The following is a 19,848-nucleotide window of genomic DNA, read 5'->3' as shown; positions in this document are numbered from 1 at the left end:
CTTGTCAGCCACCTACTACGGCCGTGCGCCTCAGAGGTCTGGCCGAGGACCATACCCTGACGCCCCTCTGGCATTTATTACGCATGGTCGCTGTAACTCTCCGGCTTACTCCACAATAAATGCGGATCTCCGGCTTACTCCACAATAAATGCGGATCTCCGGCTTACTCCACAATAAATGCGGATCTCCGGCTTACTCCACAATAAATGCGGATCTCCAGCTTACTCCACAATAAATGCGGATCTCCGGCTTACTCCACAATAAATGCGGATCTCCAGCTTACTCCACCATAAATGCGCATGGCTCCTGTCATCTACGGACTCTCAGCTCTCCACGGCAAATCAGCCCAGCAGAGTCTAGTCAACTATGATAAGTCTCCGATCTCGGCCATACCTCCGACACCAATGCAATAATTCGTCTGACAGCGTGCTAGTTCGGGTTATACGACGCCCTCACCGCCGACATCAGAGCAATGATTCGCCTGACCATGCGCCGACCTGAACAACATGCCGAGCCGTACTACGGCCTCGCCTTGTTACATCGCAGGTAAACCGACCCCCGCCTATAAAAGAGAGCCTTGGCCTCTCAGGAGGGGGGGAAGATGGATACACTCTACAGACATTATTTATCTCCCTTTCTACACTATTTGCCCCCTCCCTGACTTGAGCGTCGGAGGGCCGGCGCCGGAAAACCCGGCCACCGGTTCGTGTGCAGGCACCCGGACGGAGGACGCCGCCAACTGACGGATCGCCGCTTCGCCACGAGGACCTGCCGCCCCTCCTCTCCGACCGCCCCAGACGGAGGACGCCGTTCGCCGACGGACCGCCGCCCCACCGTGAGAACTCATCGCCGCTCCCTCTCCTCGACCGAAGACTGCCCCCGGGTCCAATTTCCAGCAACAATAATGGTTTAAGCCAACCTCCATTATGTTATTAAACTAAATAACATGAAAAATACAGCGGTCATTATTTTCCATTGTTTCTGGTTATAAGGGGCCATTATAACATAAATAATGGTCATTATTTTCACTTATAACTTTTTTTAACAAAACAATATTTTTTACAAGATTTCTTGCCCCAAAATTATCTGATTGTATGGTCTGCAAACTATATTATTTTATCCGTTTTGCTCTGGGTGAATTTGGACCCGAACAAAAAAATAAGCCCGACCCGTTACGCCTGGCAGGGCATAATCTGATGTCCAACCAAGCTTCAGACTTCTCCGTTGGCTCTTGCCCTAGAAGAAGCAAGTCCGCCTTCTCTCCATCGTCGGCCGCCGCCGAACCACCTATACCACCGCCACAGGTACTCTCTCTCCCTCTCTCTCGCTCTCTCCCTTCCTCCCTTCCCCTCTCTCCCTCTTTCTGTGAGACCCTGGGACTGGGCCCGGTCCACTTGACCGGCCCAGCCACAGGCTTCGGGCCTCACGTGCGTCGCACGTGAGGGCGCGCGATGCAGGGGGATTCATCGCGATCGCCCGAGGAAGACGGAACCCCTGGGTTTAGGGCTTCTCCTCCCTCTCCTTTGAGGCCATCCGAGGTAGAGCCACCAAGCCCGGACTTCCTTCTGGTTTGGGGGTTCTTCCTCCTCGTTTTGCCGCCGATAGAGAGAGAGAGGGGGGGGGGGGGGCGTTGGGTCGGTCTTCTTCGGTACGGGTGGCCTTCTTCTTCCTTTGCCGCCGGAGAGGAAGAGAGGCGCCGGATCTTCGTCGGGGCGGAGGTAAGAGTCCCTAGCCTTCCTCTCCTCTTCTCTCAGTGCTTGGCCATGATGTGTTGTGGTTTGGAGTCGGCAAATCGCCGGATTTGGGTCCAAAACGGGGTGCTCTGCTTCGGCCCGTGTGCTCTAACCGCCGGCGTGTTCGCCACCGCCAGCCGCCGGGGGTGGCCGGGTTTGCTCCGCCACCTCCTACCGCCGTCGGGGCCGGCCACCGCGGCCGCCTCTGAGTTTGGCCGATAAGGAAGGAAGGGGGAGGGGTACGTCCCCTGTTTTGGGAGAAGAAGAGGAAGAGAGGGATCTTCTTCTTCTTCCTCTTTCCTCTCATTCTCCCTCTGACCACAGTGAGGGTAGACCCGAGCCCGAGCCCGTACCCAAGGTGCCGGGCACTTCTACAGGGTCGGCCGGGGGGGGGGGTGTTGGGTGGGTGGGATATTAAGATTTAAGTTTATATAGATATATTATGGTGAATTTTAAAAGAAAAATATAATTTTTGGATATTAGGTTCTGCGAGAAATTTGCAGGATTAATTGGATTTGTTGGATTGCGTTTGCAAGATAAGTAATGTAACCTTTTTCTAGATTTATCGAAAAATTTTTAATATTTTTTTGAGTTGAATAATTCTTGATTTATGAATTTGATGTATGGGTTATATGTATATTTTTAAAATATTGTATGACTCTGATTGAATGTATTTGCTTCTGATTTGGATTGTGTTTGATTGCTCCAACATTGTACCTTTCGGTTTGGAACATTGAACATAATGTGAGAAAAAATAATAACTTGAAATAGTTTCAGACTTGCAGTCGGGCTATGTTGAGGACCTTGCCAATAGAGACTAATATATTGGTACTGCAAGAAGATTAGTCGGTGTTCTGACCGTGCCATAGGATGATGTAGTTATAGTTTCTGACTGTTGAGTTGAATCTGATAAATTGAAAGAAATTAAGTTTGAGAAAATGTAATAATTTAAAATAGATTCGGACTCGCGGTCGGGCTATGTTGAGGACCCTATCAATGGGGGCTAATACGTTAGTACCGCAAGATGATTAGTCAGTGATATGACTCTGCCACAGAATGTTGTGGTCATAGTTCCTAACGATTGAGTTGAATCTGATAAATTGAAAAAAATTAAGATACAAACGATATTTGGTTTTGACACTGCATGTTTTCATAACTGAAATATGAAACAGAGAACTAATTGAACTTCGACCTGCCTATGTTGAGGATCCTGCCAATGGGGGCAGATACGTTGACAATTGACTGTCCTGAAGGACTCATCGCAAGAAGATGAGTCGGTGTTGATGACCCTGCCACAAGGAACATGTGGTTATAGTTCAGGGTCGACAAGATGAATTGAATATGTGAAAGAATCTCGAATCCATAAAAAGAATCTTAAGAATTTAAGAAATATTTGACTTATATCTTGGAACTGCATATATATTTATTTTCTGCATATTATTGCATGATTTATCTAGCTAGAGTGTTCATTACTTACTGGGTTATTTAGCTCATTATACAATTTATGGTTGTTTTACAGATTTCGAGAACTAGTCTATTGGAATTCCAAAATGGAAGAGCGACTAGAAGGATTGTGGCGCAAGCTATCTTAGATTAGGTTATTTAAGTTGAACTGTTATCTTGGACATTTATTATGATTGTTAGACATTGCAAGGTTTTGTTATTTTAAGAACTAAGTTTTGCATGTTGGTAAATTATTGTTCTGCGGCGTATTTAGAACTGTGAGACTTTATGACTTGAGTTAGTCAATGGAATAAGATTGCATTTATTTAGTTGAATTATTTTAGATTTATATAAATAGAGATGTTTGGTTAAGATGCCTTGCATGCTCGTGGGGAGAGTTTCCTACGGGTGTGCGGCGGTTGATGCGCTCGCGATGATCTCGGGTTGGGGGCGTGACACTTTCTCTCTCTCGTACCGGATCACCATGGCCATATAACAAATTTGTCAACCATGTGGCTGTGGGACTAATCTCGGCTTAACCAATGCAAAGTTCTTCCTTTCCGTTTGTCAAAATCTGTAGGGATCTCTCATAATGGAAACCCTTTTTTTTTTTCAGAGCTCACAAGGTGTTGGTTCCAATGGGATTGACTGGTTTAAGGTGAGTTCTTGTTGCTTCAGTCTATGCTCTGGTGTTGCTGAATTGATGAAGCACTGTATGTATTGTAGTCTACAAATTCCTTGATCTTAGTTCATGTTTATGCTCTCCTAGCTATCGTGTATTTAGCATTCTCATCACATGTCTGTGGAAATTTCATTTAGAAGAATGGTTAGTGCTAAATTAATTAGGGGACTTGGCTGTTATGATTTCATTGTATATACGTAGTATGGAAACTATTCATGTTGTTCTAAAACGTGGTCGCCTGGATGGCCTTCTTAGGCTTGCACCTTACTGTTTTGCATTATGTTTTAGGCATGGAGGATGAGATCGATTTATAAATTAGCATCGGATGCTGCCCATTCGTTACTTACCTTTGACTTACTCTGCCTTCTTTGATATGCTTCATACATTGAATTATAACTATTGCTTTAGGTTTCTTCTTATATTTATTAGTTTGTTTTGATACCAGATAACATAGGCTTGGGCTTTTCCTCTGGTCATGTTTTCTCTTAGTTATAATACTATTGTAGTAAACTTGTTGCCATGCAAGGTTATTAACCATAAGAGATGGAACGATCAGATCTGAATGTTTGTGCTGCATGACTTGCAGTGATGCTTACCCCAAAAAAAAGACCCCAAGAAATATCTTATCAATAATAGTCCAGTGAAAACTGATAATAAGGTAACTAAAAGGTGCTGGGATGAAGAAGGGTACAATGTTGTACAACTCAGGATAAATTGCAGCTGCAGGAGATCTCTGAAATCACTATAATAAAATATTTCCTGTTTAAAGATAAAAAGTAAGTAGAATATTACCTATTCATTTCTAAACTAAGACCTTGTATCCAAGGACTGCCGAACCGGTCTAAACCACCCGATTCAGACGGTATCGAACCGACCTGGTGCGAAACCGGATTGGTCCATCATTCATATTCGGTTCCGGCTTTTAACGTCCGGAATCAATATTGGACCGACCGGGACTGGTCCTTTACCGGCCGACTCGGTGCGAATCGTCTGGTTCGCACCGACTCAATCCGGTTTCGAACCAAGTTGGGTATGGGCCACCTGCCACTGCCCTACGGGTTCGGTCTAGTACCGAACCGGTACCAAACTGTATCGAGCGTCGATCGGTACGGTTCGGTACCAGTTCGGCGGTCCTTGGTTGTATCAGATCCTTAAGTCAACTTTTTGGAGAACACTTTCAAGAGTTGATAGAAATCACCTAAAGTGACTACAGATCCAAAGGTGAAAAACGTTTTTTACCTGTCGCTATAACAAATAGCTGAATGATTAAATGTTCTAATAAGCTGAAATGTATTAGTATGTTTTTCTAAACTGTATATTTACTAGAATATGTGTAAAAAAGTTTGACTTGATATGCAAGATATTATAATGCAGTTCCTAGAAGAGCGAGAGCTGCTAGCCTACTTGATATATTTGATAAAATAAGAGAGATGACTAATCAATAATGATAACCGTCCGGCCTTATCCCAACCATTTGGCATTGACTTGATGGATCTTTGTTCCCCAAGTATTCCTAAGTGAAACTACTGCATCTGAAAAGAGAAATAATAGGTTCAAGTTAGAAATAAACTGAAGCAGTATCATTTATTAACATGAAGCAGTATCATTTATTACTTCAAAATTTGATCGTTAAATTAATTGGACATTTTGTGTGCATCTATGGAGGTTCCTAAAAGAATCATAAAGGCAAAACTATGAAACTAAAGCAGTTTTAGCAATCTTGTGTTAATTGAACAGATTTACATAAGAACGACTTAATCTGTTGACAGGATTTCACGTCATATTTTAGTTTTCAATAAATATTGTAAACTGGTTTAAGCATCTATAGTGCCGTAATTAGGAATTATGAAAAATGATTGTTGTGAGGCCTGGAGCTAGCTTTCCAACAAATGGATGCATGCACTAATCAATATGCATTCACCTATGCCCTCAAGAAAGGAACTGGTCCATAACATGAAAAGAATTGGAAACTCATTTGCACCAGTTGCTTCCCTGGAATGAAGTCCACCTTCAAGCTTATCTTATAATCAATAAACCATAAAGGAATACTGCAATTTGCATTTGGTTAAACTGGATAATTTTGATCTGCCCTACATATGCACTGGATAAATAGCAGATAAGTTATGGTGCATGACCTTCTCATTCACATAATGTTTTTGATGATCTAGCATCCCTGACAACCTAAAATAGAATTCACTCCTTGCTTTGTCATAGTTTCATGTGATTATCATGAATGTTATTATTCTTTTGATTTCTTTTAAGTTCTTTATGAACTCCTTGAAGACTGAGATTCTTATTGCACATAGTTTCATAGTCACATAATACACATATAACTCCAGAAATCCTTGATTTCAGTCCCATCTCCACAGAAGTAATCCTTCTCCATTTAAATTAGCACCTACAATTTGTGTCCCTAAAACAATCCCTTACATATTGATCCATTCAAACAACAGCATACATGTATTTTTCCTTATTACATATTGCTGTCTTGTTTATTTATTAACATCTTATGACTTACCAAGGTTCACTTATTGAAAAATTTCAGCTGCAAAGTTAATCCTGCATATTGCAGATATCCTTTGTTTAATGGCTATTTTGTTTATTGTGGATTTGCTTTTTCAGGCCTGATTCTGAAGGGAAAGAATCCAAAAGCTTCAAGCGCAAAGTTGAAAAGAAACTTAAGTTTTATGCAAGTAAGTTTGCTTTTTCATGTGCACTTCTTATGGAACAGATTGCTAAACTATATTGTAATTTTTGTTCGCTGAAAGAAAAAGCATGGTAAATTGGTTGAACCAAGGAAAGGACATATGAAGTAGATAATTTTGGAAACTATGTGATATTCAAATTCTTGAGCATCTCAATGTTCCATGGCCTAACTTGAAAACATAGGAATTTCTTTTTCTTATGCCTCAATAATTTCATTGACACCTTGTCTTCCATGTTGGTAGAGAGCTTTTTGTTAAAGCTTTTCATCTTAAGTCCCTTTGTAAAGTTGGACCTGCTTTATGGTTTAATCAGCTATGTTTGGACATTTAACAAGGTGAAATTATCACCACAATTACTTTGAGGCGATTCCATATGGTTGGACCATGCTTTCAAAAATTTGACAATTAAATGGATCACATTTTGTGCCCAATACTTTTTGGCCATTATTTATGATATTCTTAGATGACTTATATACACATCCTTGGGGTTGGTGATCATTGGACCATACATGGTATAGATTGGTCCATTCTCATGCATCATTGACTGAGTTTGGCTATTTGGGCCATCATATATAAACCATTCAACATGTTTTCCGGTTGACATCATGTGGATAACTAATATGGGAATAGAGTAATTTGTTTAATGTTGATAATAGCACTAAAGATTTATACTTTCATGTACATTTCATAATTGCATATATTGTAATTCTCTCCTTTCATGTACATTTATGTTTATCCTCAAAATACTAGTTCAAGCTCTATTTCGTGCCATCACGAAATTTCCTGGTTTGTGGTTGATATGGTATGGTACCGACCAAACTAGGCGGTTCGATTTGGTACAACAACCCCAGTATTTTGAACTATAAATTCATGAATAATATTATTTTCCTACTTTATTGTGCAACGAAAAGTGGAATTGTATATAACATATATTGGTGGAGTTTTCTTAATGCTTAGTTTTTTTGTCTTTGTTATCGTTGCTCTTTGGTTTTGGTTAGTATTTTTTATTTTATTTTCTTTCTTCATATTTTTCTTCATTTTGATGGTTGCTTTTCTTTAAAAATATTATAGAATTCTGAGAGTTGTTTCACTTTGATCTATCGCAGATACGCAATGCAAAATCCATGTTTTTTCCTTTATTTTTTTTCTCATATCTGACTATAACTCTTATCTGAACTTTCAGAAGTTAGAAATGCTGTAGTTGCTTTAGGTGCTAAAAGGGCAATCAGCAAGGTAATATTACTTTGCCTTCTTGATTCTTGTTACTTTATATATTTAATCTACTCAGAGATTTTTGCGTCTCTAGTAATGTTCGAGGTATCTAAGTTTTTGAGTTTGATCATCACAGTGTTTTGAGTCATAAAATTCCAAAATTTGTTCAGCTGTGGTCACCACGCTTGCATCAGAGCTTATTTTGTTTACAATTTCATGCGATCTATTTTCTGTTTCCTTTTTCACAGTTATTTTCAGCTGTGCTAACTTTTTATTTTACCTTTGTTTGACTTTTTCTCAGTTATATAGACAATACATCATTTATGATTAGTTTTTATTTGATACGTTGGTTTCTTTTCTTACCCTCACAGAAGCATTCAATTTTATATCATGTATATTCTTGGACCTTGTTATTCTGTTTACATCATCTTGATTTCCTGAAATGGCCACTCAAGTCAATTAAGCTGTTCTTTGTGAGCTCTACATGTACTGAGGTGCTCGCGCTCTACTTAAGCACTAACTAAAATATATCTGAAATCAAACTGTTTGCTTGTAAATGATGTGATAAGACAATGGGATGCAACTGATAACAATTCTATTATTCGTCTTTTTGAAACTTTTGTGAGTCAACTGGCAAATGAGGATGCTCATTTTTTCAGAAAAAGAGATTACGCAGCCAGCAGAAGAAGTTGAAGGCATATGACCTGTCAGCCCTTTCCGAGTTTCTTCCAGATTTGAATGCCGCCAAGCAGCCTTCCAGAGAAACCAGCTTAAAGATTAACTGCCAGACTAGGCAGAAGCTAGTGTAAGTATTCCTGAACTTGTGTTTCAAATTTCTTTTATTCTCTTTTGCCTTTGGTAGATGATGCAGCTTTATGTTATCAGGCAAAGGGAAGGTGCACAGTTGAAAGCAGTCCTGAATGATCCTACATTTCAGATTGATCCACTCTCTGCAATTCATCAACATTTACAGAGAACTCAGCCTCCGTCAGCCAGTGACCAAGACAAAGGTTCAGGGAAAACCAAGAAGGCCAAGAAAAAGGGAGCAAAAAGGTCACTGTCGGCCCCTCGGTCTATGGATTTCTGACTCTGCAGTTAGCTCTCAGGCGCCTACCGACATCCATCACCATCTTCAAGCTCACCTTCATAACCAGCTTTACCCATCTTGCACGGTTTTGTGACTTCTGAAATTGCTTTGTTTTTGTGGAAGCTGTACATGACTGAATGACGAGACCGGAAGTTTTGATGGTTATGAAAGTTGTAGAATAGTTTTGAAGTACCGAGCGTTTTGTTTAAATTTGTCTAGCATATATGAGCTGGTACTGTATAAAAAAACTACATGTTTTGAGTCCATCTTTCCTTTGGTGGAATAGAAGCAAGTGATGCACGATCTGATCCTTAAACGCTGTTTCCTATGCAGTTCTACCTAATGGTTTAATTTTCTATTCTGTACCAACATTGCAGCTTGACATTGGGGTAACATTTTCAGCTATTTCTTTTCTTTTATTATCAGCATATAGAGTTATTGTGCTGGGCCTTCTCTTTTTTTGGAGTGATTGGAGGAAAGCCATTATTTTATACTCAACGATGCAGGTTGTTGCCCTTGGTATTCTGGAGTCCTGAATTTATCCATGCGTCCCATCTTGATTATTTGGCATATCAATACTCAGTACGCCATTCATACTGGATACCGGTACTAAACCGATACAGTATGTTTCGTACCGCTCGATTTAGCCCGATACGACATAACAAGAGACCGGACCGAAGCCTGTCTTTCGTGGCTTTCCGGCAGCTCTCCAGCCTTACCTCCTCCACATGGTGGCGTTGGGGGATTGGCATTCTGCTTGTTTTGGTGTAAAGCTGCCGCCTCGAGCTTGGGGATGGTGAGGAGGAGGAAGGTTGTCTGTCGGTTCTTGGAGGATGCCATGGGCGTAGAACGAGAGGCTGAGGGGCAGAGTTAGAGGGCCCTCTTCTGCTGCTGCTGCATTGCTGGTGTTGGGAGCTGCCGTCTCGAATCGCTGCTTCCAGCAACAGAGAAGGGAGCAGAACAGGTCGGCGAGGAGGACTAGGAGAAGAGTAAAGACCAGAGCGAGAGGCTCACAGCCAAGGTCAGCCTTCTCATGCTCCTCCCTCATCTCTCCCTCTGAAAGCATATATAGAAGCGTTTTCCGTCGAAGGTGAATGCGAGGCAGACGCGAAACTTGGGAGTCCAACTCCGCGCGCAGCACACGGTCACCCTGCTCTTCTCTTCCTCGTGCGCCGAGGAAGGGAACAGGGGAAGGCCACTCTAATTATTAGTTTTAGGTGAGGCTCGCTTACGCCAACAGCGATCTCACTAGAGACCATCTTCCTGCAAGTAGAAGAAGAAACGGCATGCCTAGGTCTGAATGAACAGACAAGACGTAGGTATAAGACTAAGAATGATCAGGGCAATGAATTTCGAGCAAGTCATGAACATATGCAACACTGATAATTTTGAGTATAAAGCAAGTTGACATGTAGCTGGCAGCATACGCACAAAGATGAACATCTGAATTGTGTAGGAAATTTAGAAGGAACACCAATGCAGCAGTGTAATCTGACATTACATCAACAGTTTTGGTTTTGGACCTGCTCTGAGTAGGGAGGGATTGGAGAGAAACAACTAGAGAGGGCAGGAAGCACCTGTAGAGCGAACAACATGCTGTGTTACAATGGAGAAACCATACCATCTAAAGATGCAGTGAGAGAAAAAAAAAAAATCTCCGCAGATCAAGTATTGCAGATGCTCTCAAGATCTCCTCAAGGCATTGAACTGAGCAGCCAACTCATTGTAGTTCGGCAGCCTCGGATGCACATGCGCACCATTAGGGCTCAACATATCAGGCTGCATAGAAGCAGCACGAGAATGCATTTTGACACCTGCTTCTGGCTTCGTCAGTTCAGGGGGAAGTGAGCTACTTCTGTCAGGAACATGCACAGACTCTCTCAGGCCAGGACGGATTTTATCCTTAATCTCATGCTCGACATGATCCACAGGGAGAGCCTTGCTCCTTATTCGTATCTTGCTGGCTTCACTGGCCGTACCTTTCCTGCTGTAGTGTATCAGAAGCTTATCCATGATCATTTCCTCCTCATCACCGCCTCCATCATATGCTGTAGCACTTTTCCTGCTCCCATGTCTTCTTTGGCCACTCGGGGTTCGACGCAAGAGCTTGCCATAATCAATAGCACTGTCCATCTCATCATCCACTGGGGGTCCTGGGCGCCTCTCCATAATTTTCTTCTTATTAACATCACCTGTAACTTCATCACGGGTGGCAGTGCCCCTCCTACCTGTATCACTTCCCCTACCACCTGGGGTTTGAATCATGATCTTCTCTTCATCGATGGTACTGTCAATAGTGTCGATGGCTCTTGGTTTGGCGACCCTCCTCCTAACAGAAACAGGCTTCAGCTTCTCATCAACAAACACTCCACCTTCCAGATCTTCGCTGACATCGTACCTGTCATGACCAGTGATTTTAGAATCTCGAATGGCTTGATCAGGGTGGGATGGGTCATTGACTTTTAATTTGACATAGGGTGGACGCATATTGATCAATCTGCCATTATTCACTGGTCTCACAGGCTGCCTCTCTAGACTAGTATAATCTTCTTCCACCTCTTGCAATCTGTCATATATTAAGCCATTGCTGTTCTTTTCGTCATGAGATTTGGTGTATGGAGGAGCCATCTTCGCAGCTTTACCACCCCTTGAAGATTTCTTCATGTCAAATGCCTGCTCATCAGAGACAATGGTATCAAGTGCCTCTTGACCCTTTCCTGTCCGTTTATGAGCAACACCATCTTTAAGCTGATCATGATTATAGGTTCTATTCTGACTTCTTCTGGGTTTAGCGTATGAAGGAACTGCAGCATTAGAGAAGTCTGGTTCCACATTCTCTGGTTCATCGGCGATTACTTTTCTAGTCCTCTCCATAAGGTCATGAGAGAAGCCGTCTTTGAATTTTGTAACAGCATGAATATCTTTGGGCTCCTTCCGCACTTCTTGTTTCCACACACTCACATGAGCATGTTCATATTTTCCCTTGGATGAAATCTCCTCCTCATCTCCATTAGGCAACCTGGTTGAAGGCTTCTGACTTGCACTGTGGCGATGCATACCATTCTTAGGTTGGTCCTAGAGTCAGGGAAATAGTGAACCAATGAATATATCCAGCACTTTTTATAGGAGGCATAGTTCTGTATGAACCAAATATAAACGAAAGTGTTGCCAAAGTGGATATGAAACAATATGTGCAATGGAGCTTACATATTTAGGTGCATATACATTAGACAGTTTGCGTTCAAAAGCACTGGAATCCCAGGTTACTGAGAACTCCTGAGCAATATCTTTCATCAACTGCAGCTTCTTTTCCTGGGAGAATGATTTCTTCTGAATTTTCTCAACAAACTGATAAAAAGAAATCATGCACATCAGACATAGAAATAGAACTGAAAAAGAGTTGGATGTAGTTTAAGTGAGCCACACCGTTTAGTACCTCAGCCTTGACAGATGACTCCATATGACTCCCATATCGTTCTGTGAAAATACGTCTGAGATCACATAACTCTGGCAAATCTGAAAATCTGGCTGCTGCAAAAATTAGAGTTGACATAGGTTCCATAGCTTCCTGTGGGCATTCCCTGTTAAACGACAAATGGACAGATAAGTTGTCAGTCTGCCATTATCATAACCAAGAGCCAAATAATAAAGAGAATAAAATAAGAATGACCTTCAAGTGACCACCTTTAAAACATGTCGGACTTTTGTTTTATGAACTCGTGCCTTATTGGAATTTTAGAAGCAAGTGATTTGTTAAAATAAGTGCTCTGGTAGTGAGAGATGCATGGTACATAATTGTAAACAGTAAAGATTACATATGCAAGATTGAAGTTAATCAATAAGCTGATACTCCAACCAAAAAAAAAAAAGTTGCGGTTCCTCCTTCCTGAAGGAGATTTATGAGGCCTCAAAAATAGGTACACAGCAGAATTACAATCATCTCCCACCTCCATTACCACTCAACCTGGAGCATCAAAGCAACTGTGATGTAACATGTGGCAACAGATCATAGAATTCCATGTACAATAAAGGATATTGAATGAATGAATGAGTCCACCCTAGACCATATAATACAATAAAGTATTGAAGTAATCACTGAAAGTATAAAGCATATGCCATGAAACATAGAGAGACGGGTACTTCGGTGAAGGAGAAAGATTTGAAGATGCATTTTGCTATAGAGGATGAATCTTGAATGAGAACAGAAAGCAGAACAGCATTCTTGTTGCCAATCAAAACTATCTATGACAAGATTTTGTATTCATATGAAAATTAGCAGTATTTGCACTGGTGTAACTTTAGGCATTACTGATTTTCCTTTGAATTTTGATTTTATCATAATTTCATAAATAGCTTGCTGGACTGAAGGGCTAGATAACATCTTTCTTCTTGAGATTAGAGTTGATTATAACCATGGAAAAATCAAAGATGCAGAACCACATAACATCAAACAATGCAAAACAATAAACAAGTTGCAATGGTGGCGGCCATAGTTAGCTTTTGTTGATTCCTCTTTTGTCTACTAGATTGGTTTCATCAGTAAGGGCAACCGATCAATTTCTTCTCTTGCAAATAGTTCTAGTTAGCATTCTAATCTAACATTCTTCCAAATCACCATAGAAATACTGAATGTTTGTAAAGTGCTCTCTCAAGTTGCTAGGTCAGACCAAGCTACTGAGAATCTATTTGGAGAAAGTTGATAGGGAACCATCACCGTCAGGGCCTTCAATGAGACAATCTAGCAATCCTGTATATTGAAGCTGAATAAGGATGGTCGATGTTATGTGAACTAGAAAGAGAATAAAGGTTCAGCTTATATACAGGACAAGTTCATTAAGATCTATCCTAATATTGCAAATGAAGACTGTATTCAATAAATGTAAAATCAAGTCAAATAGATAACTAACATATATTGGGTTTCTTAACCATGTACTATTAGAACCCTATTTCTGAACAAAGTTATCCTAAATGATACTTATGCTTATATATACCCCTTGCTCATGTTAGTGTGCACATATTAACCAAAGCACAGTAGTTTAGAAAGGAAGATTTTGAGGGACAGTTCATCCATCTCCTTCATTTGTGCAGTTTCCAAAGAATATGCAGATGTTAAGGTCTGATTTACATTGCAGACCCTTTCCCTTATAGCTTATGCTTTTGGGGTTTAGTGGTAAGGTAACATGGTATCGGAGCCAAAAGTCATGGGTTCAGATCTCCATTCAAGCCAATTTTACCCATTTATTTTCTTAATTCTTTTCTTCTCTTGACTCGTTCCGAGTTGATTCCATTCTCGACTCATTCTTATCTTGAAACATTCTTGACTCATTTACACCTTCACGTGAATGGTCCGGGATGCAGGAGCGTTTAGGCCTGCTAACATTATTGGCCCCTCCCTGCTCCTCCCTGAGCAACTTAAGCCTTTTGAGGTCTAGTGGTAAGCTAATAACAAAGCCATCTGACAGTAGGGCTATTGCTTCCTGCCATTTTCACAAGCTGCCTTCATACATAAGCTCTAGGAACACATGAGAAATAATAATTGATAGAAAACCCTGTGACTGAATATTTTGCAAACATATAACCCTCTGGCCAATAGATTGAATCATCAAATAATCAGACCACAAAATAATTTCTACAGCTGGACTAACTGTTGTGTTTAGACCTTCTAAACCATCCCACCTTTCAATGACTTTTGCTATCCTACCCTCATAATTGTGCTGCCCTCCACCAATACAGCTCATTGCCGTAGTTATCATGGCCCAAATCACCACTAACATTCCCCAACCCACCCTCATTTCGAATATGACTACCATACCACTATTCACTTTCACCATGATCACCCTTTGCTATCCTACCCTCAATGTTGTGCTGCCCTCCAACAACACAGCTCATTACACTCCATTGCCACAGCTATCAGGGCCCAAATCACCACTATCGCCTCACCACTATCGCCAACCCACCCGCACTCTGACTACCACTATTCTGTCACCATTCACTATCACCATGATCACCCTTCACTGCCAATACCTTTTCCATGGAACCCCTTCACCATTGTCGCTGCCCTTACCTCAGTGCACCTATCCATTGTCGTTGCCACGGATATGCCATCATCATTGAGAACCCAGCATGACACCATTACTACAACCTCGGTATTGTTTTTATGCAAACCTTTCCAACACCACCACCACCAAAAGATAACAACTCCATCCCACAAGGGTGACCAACTGACCATGCAAAACATGGTGGCAAAGTTGTAACATAAGTGCTGTATTGCTGAGAAAAAATTAGGGTCTACTGTTAAACACAAAAGAAGGGAGTGAGTTATAATAAAAAGAGCTGGGCTAGTCTTTTTGATTAGCATAACATTTGTATGCTTGTTTCTTTTCTGGTTATAGATCATAATCGTTCATTTTTAAAATTCCTTCATGTTCCATTTCTCTGGTTGAGCCACTTACTACCTCCAGCCATGGAAATGTCTACTGATTATCTTTTTTTTTACCAATTGTAGTGCAACAAAACTAAGATCTTCTTGCAGCATTCTCATGATAAGAAGGGGAATACATACATATGCTGTTAAAGTCGATAAGAATAAGATGAACTCCAAACTTAGAGAAATAAACAAGTTTATCATAACAAAAGAAGTCAAACTTATCGACTCTTAGCTCCATGCTTTTACAATTCTCTCTGAATTGATCAGACTTCAAGAAGCTTCCCCAAAACTCTGTTCAATCAGTTGGTTAGCTAGTAGAATTCCCAAAATTTTGACATAAGATGACCAGATAATTCAATCACTCAACTTATTTCTAGTCACCTGCAAACAGTAATAAATTCTAATGTTTTTGATACTTCAAACCTACCTATTAGTCCTAATTGCCATAACGAAACATTACAATTCTACTTATTCAGCCAATACATTCCCCCCTTACCATCTAGTACATCTAACCCTTTGGGATACTCTCATCCCAATCCCACAATCTTTCCTCTTTGTTCAACTTATCATCCTTTAAATCTTCTCTCTAGAAGGAGGGGGGGGGGGGGGGGGGGGGGGTGGAAATCTTCATGTGGTTTTTCTCATCCTCTGAACCTAAGATCGTTTTTGGCACCGACACACCTTACACCTGACACCTGACTCTACTAAACTTAACACTCTACTCCTAAGATGATTACAAACAACTTTCAAGTGGTGTTGTTAGATAACAGTTAGAATGTGGGGATAGGCTTGCTAGAAAGGTTGCAAGAAAATATTAATCATGATCCTGTGGTGCATATGTAGGAGTAACCAATTTTAAGATTGCTATAATCAGCTCATTGAGTGAGACAGCTAGGCTAGAATTTCTATCATAATGTCATAGATTCTGTTTAACCGAAAAGTGTATCAAAATATGCAACGTTCAATGTAAGTAGTGGCAAAAAGCTGGAAGCAAGAAGTAACTTGATCTAAAAGCAATCCTAGCAATCAGTGAACATTTATTATGTCGGAACTGAATCCAGTAAAACCGTGGATACCTCTGTTTTTGTAAGGTTGAAAGCTGCTTTAAGATACTTTCGCAGAATTGCTCAATCATATCATAGCAATATGTGTGATTTATTTCCACAATGAGAGCATCAATCTGTTACAGAAAAGTACAACCATAAATTTTAAAAACATATTATAAAACATATGAAACAGATAGCTATGAAAATAAATGGAGGAAGAAAATGTCATGGAGAAGTCATTTTCAATAATAGTAACATAATTCATTTAAACTATCAGTGCCCATACTGCAAAAAGTAGCAAAGCCAAAAGCAATCAATCGTACTGCTTGATTTTTTTTAAAAAAAACCTTTTATATTTATCTCAACCTTAAGAAATAAATACATATTGTGACCTTGTAAATCAAGTCATGCAAGAACAAATTAAAATTTCAGACTTTGACCTGAATTTCATGCAACCCCCCTCTCTCTCTCTCTCTGTGTGTGTGTGTGTGAGCCAGCACAAGTTTGGGAAAGAGAGGCAACCACCATCGAACCTACAAGTCCAATTGGTGGGTTGGATGAGCTACCTTAGTGGAAACTCAGCCATATACTTTTAAAAGTCAAACAGTGTACTTATGATTTCCCAAGTTTGAAGTCATTTCCATCAGCTTCAGCAACGTGGCCTTCATCGGTATCCAAGACAAGCCACTCCAAACCTTTCGCAATCTGTCACGATCTTGAGACAGACACTGGTGGAACAAGGTAATGAAGTTGGGTCAAAATTAATTTGCCGTGTAATAGTAATACTGGTACTACCTAATCCACCTGCAAGCAACCCCACAAGCCTCATCTATGCACTGCGATGTCGGATTACAAAACAACTTCATAAATGAATCGATTTCGAAATTCAAACTCAGCATACGCCCTAACTCTTTTACCATGATGTCTGATTGAAGAAAATCGCGCAAATTATATACATTCTATTTTGCATTTGCTCAAAGGCAGAGGCATTCAATAGGCAAGAAAACAAAAAACGTTTTTTGATGATACCTCTGAAATGTTGTTTGTTTGTAATTTAAGAAATCACAATGAGGGTAGATCAATGAAAAAGGGAACGGTGCTACAAATTCTCGTCAGAATAGACAGAGAGGAGAGGAAATTAAAATGCGAGAAAGGAGAGGGCAAAAAATCTCCTCAAAAAGGACAGCTTGCATTACATCTTAGCTGATTGAAGGCCAGAAATCGGCTATAGACTAAACGCCCCCTTCTAATAGCTATTATTGCTATTATTATTATAGCTGCATTCCAGGCATCTTTATTTCTCGAACCGAGAGGGTATCCATAGTCCATATTAATTTCACCTCCATTACGTAGAAGAAAGAGCGAGAAGCAAGAAGGATTAAGAGCAAGGAGACCCAACCCGGCCGTAGGCGTTGTCGTCGCAGGCACTGGCGAGGAGATCGGCCACGTCCTTCTTGAGGAACCGCACCATCGCCCTCTTCTTGTTCCCGATCATCGCTATCCGAAAATTTATGCACTTTATCGCGTGCTTGCTGCCAGCCCCATTAACAATCTCAGACCAAGAAGAACCAGATAACTATCAAAAATTGAAGAAGAAGAAGAAGACGTAAGAAAGATCACCATTTGTTAGAAAATTTCCGGCCGAGCAGGTTGTCGAACATCGCTTCCTCTTTTTTTTCTCTCTCTCTCTTCTTCTTCTTTTATATGTATATGTCTATGTTCGTATTTATTGAATGAAAGAATGGAGAGAAATGAATAGAGAGAGAGAGAGAGAGAGAGAGAGAAATGTATCAGGGTGGCGGTGGTGGTGCGGCTACCATTAAAGCTGCGGCCGAGCCAACTCTTAACTGAAGAAAGAGAAGGAGAGAGACAGGGAGGGCGCAAAGGACGAATTTAAGAAGAAGAAGAAGCTGAAGAAACCGCAAGGGCGACGCCCACGGAAAAAGTGGCAGTGGTGGTGGTGGGGGGTGGTGAGCTGTAGAAGGCGAGGAGACAGATAGAAAAAGCAACGACCTTGATATATTAAATTCAGCAACATTAAAAGAAAGACCTATCCAAAGAAAACGGAAACACATACATAAACTACAGCAAGAAAGCTGTTGCTTTTATTACTTTATTCATTTTTTTTATTTTTATTATTAGCCAATCTACTTTATTCGGCTAAAGTTTAAGATATGTCCGGAGAATTCTAATTGTTAAAACGAAACATAAATAAACTAAAAGAGAGGACGGCAATGGAGCTGCACACCGATCAATAACCTGTATCTTATATAAAACTTTTTATAAAATAGTGATAACAATAGCAATATTAATAATTAGGGGCGAGAGAGAGAGATATCAAACAAATCCATTAATACATCAAGAATCATTAATATATCTGGAGGTGAAGTTAGTAGGTGAGTTAGTTAACCCCACTTTCTCTCTCTCATCATTCCCATTGCGACGTTGACACAGCGTCTACCACTCCGCTATCCGCATCCACTCATCCACATGACCGTTTGAAGTCGTTTTCCGAAAGTACCCCCGATGTCTCCAATTATGGCCGGACGAATGGGAAACCCGGCGAGACGTTGCTCGGGGCGTTTTAGGAATTCGGTGTAGAGTTTTCATTTCTCCCGAAGAAGCCGGCGGCCTGACCGAGGCCTTACCGACTATAAATAAAAATTTGAACGTGGGGCGTGGAGCGAGTGGTGGTGTCCGGTTGAGTTGAGGGCCCACCACTTCCGCACGCTCACGGGATAAGACCGACGCCGCAGCCAACGGCAACGTTGCTCTGTGTCCCCTCGTGGGTTTAGCTTCTCCGAGGAGAGCAAGGAGAAGCTTTCGATTGGATCGGATGAGCTACATCTGGACCTTAGAATCCATGAATGATTCCACTTCTTTTTCCTTTTTTTTTTTTTTTTTTTGTGTGTGCGCGCACCGTTTCTTCCTTAGTTTAACCGCAACGAAGCATATTCGCATTGCTTTTGGCGTGGAACTCCTGAGCTGGATCCCATCGGGTCACATGATTGTCCTAGGTAGCTTAGGAGGCAAGAGAACTAACTTATCACAGAGTCGCCCCTCGGAATCAATAATTATGTCACCCATGCCTAGGAATGCCAATATGGGTGCAATTGGGACGGTTCGAGTCAGATCATGAGTCACTCTGATCTAACCTAGATTTTTGTTCGGATTCTAATTTCGGATCCAAGTCCAATCCAATAAAAAAACGGTTCTGATCAAATTGGGTCAACCGCTACAATTTTAATCCAACAGGTCATTCAAATCAGGTCGGATTTATGTATAATCTGGATCTAATTCGAGTTTGGGTCGAATCGGATTCGAGCCTATACTTTCTTTATATACCGAATATCTAATTTTTCACACCGAAAAGCAAAGTACATGTCGCTTGATGTACAATTTACAAAATTGGACTTTATTTCCTAGAGGCTCATAAATCAAAAACAAATAAATAATATTTCAGTGATTCAAAGTCGTACAAAAACGTTGATTATAGCTTGGCATGGAGAATAC

The 19,848-nt window shown here is 40.9% G+C and overlaps 2 protein-coding genes across 11 annotated transcripts; one reads left to right on the top strand and one right to left on the bottom strand.

Annotated features, from left to right (window-relative positions):
• Positions 1-1,163: 1,163 nt before the first annotated feature.
• LOC103713774 (uncharacterized) lies at positions 1,164-9,267 on the top strand. 8 transcript variants are annotated; one of them, XM_088713995.2, is made up of 8 exons: positions 1,212-1,304; positions 2,217-2,273; positions 3,253-3,330; positions 3,793-3,834; positions 6,481-6,551; positions 7,747-7,796; positions 8,435-8,580; positions 8,661-9,267. In XM_088713995.2, the coding sequence occupies exons 4-8, from the start codon at positions 3,815-3,817 to the stop codon at positions 8,860-8,862; spliced, it is 489 nt and encodes a 162-aa protein (XP_088570121.1). In that variant the 5' UTR covers positions 1,212-1,304; positions 2,217-2,273; positions 3,253-3,330; positions 3,793-3,814; the 3' UTR covers positions 8,863-9,267. The 8 variants fall into 8 exon arrangements, with proteins under 8 accessions (XP_038987274.1, XP_038987277.1, XP_088570121.1 ...); XM_088713994.2 differs by having other exon boundaries at positions 1,214-1,304; positions 2,217-2,278; XM_039131346.3 differs by lacking the exon at positions 2,217-2,273 and having other exon boundaries at positions 1,164-1,304.
• A 1,019-nt stretch (positions 9,268-10,286) lies between these two features.
• On the bottom strand, positions 10,287-18,714 carry LOC103713776 (uncharacterized). 3 transcript variants are annotated; one of them, XM_089928371.1, is made up of 7 exons: positions 17,956-18,206; positions 17,735-17,867; positions 16,366-16,469; positions 12,547-12,826; positions 12,299-12,443; positions 12,070-12,210; positions 10,287-11,937 (listed from the first exon to the last, which is right to left on the bottom strand). In XM_089928371.1, exons 5-7 carry the CDS (start codon positions 12,422-12,424, stop codon positions 10,546-10,548), a joined length of 1,659 nt encoding a protein of 552 aa, XP_089784497.1. In that variant the 5' UTR covers positions 12,425-12,443; positions 12,547-12,826; positions 16,366-16,469; positions 17,735-17,867; positions 17,956-18,206; the 3' UTR covers positions 10,287-10,545. The 3 variants fall into 3 exon arrangements, with proteins under 3 accessions (XP_089784497.1, XP_026663007.4, XP_089784496.1); XM_026807206.4 differs by lacking the exon at positions 12,547-12,826 and having other exon boundaries at positions 17,956-18,714; XM_089928370.1 differs by lacking the exons at positions 12,547-12,826; positions 17,735-17,867; positions 17,956-18,206 and adding an exon at positions 16,776-16,890.
• Between the last annotated feature and the right edge of the window lie 1,134 nt (positions 18,715-19,848).

Source organism: Phoenix dactylifera, chromosome 18, assembly GCF_051530095.1.
Source record: "Phoenix dactylifera cultivar Ajwa chromosome 18, Ajwa_hap1_PhDact_Kaust_v1.1, whole genome shotgun sequence".
NCBI lineage: Eukaryota > Viridiplantae > Streptophyta > Magnoliopsida > Arecales > Arecaceae > Phoenix > Phoenix dactylifera.
The sequence above is the reverse complement of the archived record's forward strand: the minus strand, read 5'-3'. Positions and strand labels throughout refer to the sequence as shown.